Source organism: Gigantopelta aegis, chromosome 14 (assembly GCF_016097555.1).
Source record: "Gigantopelta aegis isolate Gae_Host chromosome 14, Gae_host_genome, whole genome shotgun sequence".
NCBI classification, from domain to species: Eukaryota; Metazoa; Mollusca; class Gastropoda; order Neomphalida; family Peltospiridae; genus Gigantopelta; species Gigantopelta aegis.
In genome coordinates this window covers 19076957-19078373 of record NC_054712.1, presented here as the reverse complement: position 1 = coordinate 19078373, position 1417 = coordinate 19076957, and the positions used below count along the sequence as shown (strand labels likewise).

Sequence of the window (1417 nt, the reverse complement as noted above, 5' to 3'; positions counted from 1 at the left end):
CCACATATATATGCATAGGTCCACATATACATATTTATGCACATGTGCACACACACAGCCACACACAGACACACACACACACACGTGTATTATATATATATTATATATATATATATATTATTATATTGGTAATTTGTCTTACTGAGCGTTATTGTTGTACCCTCCCCCCCCAAAAAAAAAAGAAATTCAAAAAAAAGAAGAACTTTTAATGTTATTATTAGTAAATATGTTTCAAATTCACCGATTCAGTCAGTTTGCTGCTGATTATTTTTGTTCATACCCCGATGAACGTAAAATAAATAACAGACAATCCTTATATATATATATATATATATATATAATATATATATATATATATATATATATATATATATATATATATAGACAGAAAGATAGAAAGATAGAAAGATAGATAGAATATGAACTTTTAATGTTATTATTAGTAAATATGTTTCAAATTCACCGATTCACTAAGTTTGCTGCTGATTATTTTTGTTCATACCCCGATGAACGTAAAATAAATAACAGACAATCCTTATATATATATAGACAGAAAGATAGAAAGATAGATAGAAAGATAGATAGATAGATAGAATACGAACTTTTAATGTTATTATTAGTAAATATGTTTCAAATTCACCGATTCACTCAGTTTGATGCTGATTATTTTTGTTCATACCCCGATGAACGTAAAATAAATAACAGACAATGCTTATATATATATAGACAGAAAGATAGAAAGATAGATATATAGACACATACCTACATACATACATACATACACACATACATACATACGCCATAATATTGTTGTAATCATTTTTTTTTTCCAGAGAAGATGACGATTTATTTACAACTGTTTCTGGAGGTGGTCCCGTGTTCGCACAATCCCGATGTGTAGACAACGCCATTTGAGGATACGAAATAGGTAGCCACTAATGTGGTCCTGTTGTAGTCTGATGTTCTTCATATCCAACTATTCTCTATATATTTTATTTTGTCACAAGTTATCTTCAACATGTGTACCTGTATTGCAAACAGGAACACCTTTAGCAGACGGTATTGAATGGTTGGTGAAATGAACTAGGACCCACATATATTCACCCCCTATGAGCGGTTCAAGCCTGTCGAGATTCGCACAAGAGTCTGTGAATGAAGATTAGTGCTAGAAATGCGTTTGTTTATTTGTTTGGTGCAGTATTTTATCAATATATATATCCAGTGTCATGATGAAATGGACTGACTCGACCATTGCATTTTAATTTTCTAAACTGCCCACCTCCCGACTTACGACGGGTGTGCTCAGATTAATGAATAATTACTCGGCAATCCATGCAATCATCACTGAAAACAAGATTATAACAACCATGTTTACATATGGTATATATATATATATATATATATATATATATATATA

At 30.6% G+C, this 1417-nt stretch overlaps 1 protein-coding gene across 1 annotated transcript in view; it reads left to right on the top strand.

Annotated features, from left to right (window-relative positions):
• The window catches only part of LOC121389121 (b(0,+)-type amino acid transporter 1-like), a 10995-nt gene extending 10094 nt beyond the window's left edge, over nucleotides 1-901 (top strand). Inside the window, exon 6 of the mRNA XM_041520734.1 lies at nucleotides 834-901. Coding sequence (XP_041376668.1) covers nucleotides 834-901 — 68 coding nt within the window. The remainder of the gene's footprint in view (nucleotides 1-833) is intronic.
• Nucleotides 902-1417: the final 516 nt, after the last annotated feature.